The following is a 2,504-nucleotide window of genomic DNA, read 5'->3' on the forward strand; positions in this document are numbered from 1 at the left end:
TTCAATAGAATTTCATGTAAAATGAGAAATGAGGTATTCCAGCGAGTTTAAAAGTTCATTTCTGGTCTTAACAGAATAGATATTTTTCCTATTTACAGTACAAAATGCACTTTAATTTAGCAATTAATTGAATGTCTCACTACTTCTTTACTTGTAATATTATGTGGATCATGAAATCTAGTCCAAACAATGAACACCAATTTCTAAAATAATTCTCAAATGCAGTGTCAATTATCAACGGAAAGATTTATCAGCAATTATGTATTTTATTTCATTATTATTTAGGATATACCAATAAGATGTTAAACTAAATGCTCAGACGTCCCTCACACATATACATAAACCAACATACACAACTAAATAAACTTTAAAAAGTTTTGGTGTGCATATCTGAATTTACTTTTTTCTTCCAAATTCAAATTTCTATGTCATGCCCTCACTCTTTTCCAGCTGCTGCTGCGTTTACAGTCTGCTAAAAATGTTTTACTTTTCCTTTTTATATTCCTCCCCCTGGCCCCCTCCAGCATTTTGTGTCTTGCTTCTTACAGTCACTGTTTATTTTCTGTTTTCCTTTTCTGCAGGCTGTCATCCAGCTCCTACAGCAAGAAATCCGAACGACAGAAGGCCTACCGAGATGGGAAAAATCATCGTTTATGAGCACGCCAACTTCCAGGGTTACTCCAGAGAATTCACCAGCGATGTTGCCAATCTAAAAGCTGTAGATTGGAATGATTGTATCTCCTCAGTGAGAGTAATTGGCCAGCCTTGGGTGGCTTATGAGCACCACAACTATACAGGCCAGTTAATGGTATTTGAGGAGGGAGATCATGGCTTTGTTGGTTGGCAGATGAATGATACGATCACTTCTCTGCAGTTGATCACTGAGGATCTGTGCAATCCCCAGATCACGCTCTATGAACATTCCCAATACCAAGGGAAGAGCAGGGTGGTAAGAGAAGCAACCAACCTGGCTAGGGGGTACGACAATGACACCGTATCCTCTCACAAAGTCCAGAAAGGCGTCTGGCTGTTGTGCGAACACAGCGACGGAAGCGGTATTCGTTACATTGCGCGAGAACGTGAACACCTTCCACATTACAGTGCAATCAACTTAAATGACAAGCTTTCGTTTCTGCGTCCCCTTCTCCCTGGCAGCTGCTATTAGACAGCAAATCCTGCAACGCCGAGGAAAGATGCAGCTCCAGCAAGGAACCTGAGACCTAGATTTCTGTCTGTGCTTGTATTGCTTTTTTCCCCTGTGGCACAGAAAGGCTGAATGGGAGAGCTCTCTTTCATGCTGCACTGCAGATCTCTATTTCTCGATCCTGCCTTGCACTGTTCTCCCTCCCCCTAATCCCCACGAATGCAATAACTATCGTATTTGGTCAAATGAAAGCGTCTCAAAGATAAGAGACATGCCAGGGGTGTGTAACCTATTGCACCTGCAGTTCGCATTCCCATGTCCTGTACTATGTAACGTAAAAGCATTGCATGTTGCTTCTGTTGCTAGATGCGTTAACAAAATGTGAGTATATAACAGGCATCACTTACTTTGTAACTTGTTTTACAATGGTCTTGCTCTACCATGGCCTCTGGCATTTTTTGTGTTCTGTGTTGCCATTAAAGAAGATATTGAAAGCAACGATGTGTCTATTTTATGTATTGTTTGTGGTTTAATAGAGATAAATATTGCCCTTTCATGGTGAGATATCTCTATGTATTCAGATAATAGTTCATGCAGTCACTTGTAAGCATTTTTCATGGATCTCCCCTGAAAGGTTTTATCTCCTTCCATTCTCACCTCTCAGTAACACTGGGTACAGGCTTGACTCGACCAGACTTAAAATCTTGGTGAGCGTGCCGAGTATTGCTGGGATCCTGGCCAAACTCACCTGGAGACTTTACTTAACTATCACAAGATTGATTGTTTCTCAAGGCATTGATCATACTAATGATATAGTCTTCTACTGCCCTAAATAATATAATCAGACAGAAAGTTTTGATAAATTTGAATTGATTGATTGGCTGATGGCAATAGGAAAACCTGTCTGATTTTTTTAAACCTTCTTTATCTTGATATGAGATGAGGTACCATTTTGAAATCACAGTGTTTCAAAGAGCATGGAAAATCCCCTTCTTCTAAAGTTACCTCCATTGTAATTCTACATCGTAATGGCGTTTTACTGTTGTAACAGTCTCAAGAGTCACCACGTGCTATGTTCTACCACAGGCCAGACCGAAATGCTAGCTCAGGTAGCTTAGGGCCCTCCAACACACCAAGCAGTGCCAGGGGTTATCACCGCTACAAGCACGTGAGGAATCCCACTGGGCCCTTCTTTGTCCTTTTACAAATCCGTGGGCATCACAGGCCACAAACTAGATCTTTCACAGAGCAAAGAGGCAAACGGAGGATGAAGATGCAAGCTGCAAGAGAAGGGTTGCCAAAGCATCTGTAGTTCAGTGTTTTGCAAGCCCCAGAGCAGCCTGGGGAGTGACCTACCATT

General features: G+C 41.5%; 1 protein-coding gene across 1 annotated transcript; it reads left to right on the forward strand.

Annotated features, from left to right (window-relative positions):
- The first annotated feature begins 601 nt into the window (after nt 1–601).
- LOC104831787 (epidermal differentiation-specific protein-like) lies at nt 602–1,288 on the forward strand. The gene has a single exon (XM_010567606.1). The coding sequence runs from the start codon at nt 635–637 to the stop codon at nt 1,163–1,165; it is 531 nt and encodes a 176-aa protein (XP_010565908.1). The 5' UTR covers nt 602–634; the 3' UTR covers nt 1,166–1,288.
- The last annotated feature ends 1,216 nt before the right edge of the window (nt 1,289–2,504 follow it).

Source organism: Haliaeetus leucocephalus, unplaced genomic scaffold (assembly GCF_000737465.1).
Source record: "Haliaeetus leucocephalus isolate CR32 unplaced genomic scaffold, Haliaeetus_leucocephalus-4.0 Scaffold228, whole genome shotgun sequence".
Classification (NCBI taxonomy): Eukaryota; Metazoa; Chordata; class Aves; order Accipitriformes; family Accipitridae; genus Haliaeetus; species Haliaeetus leucocephalus.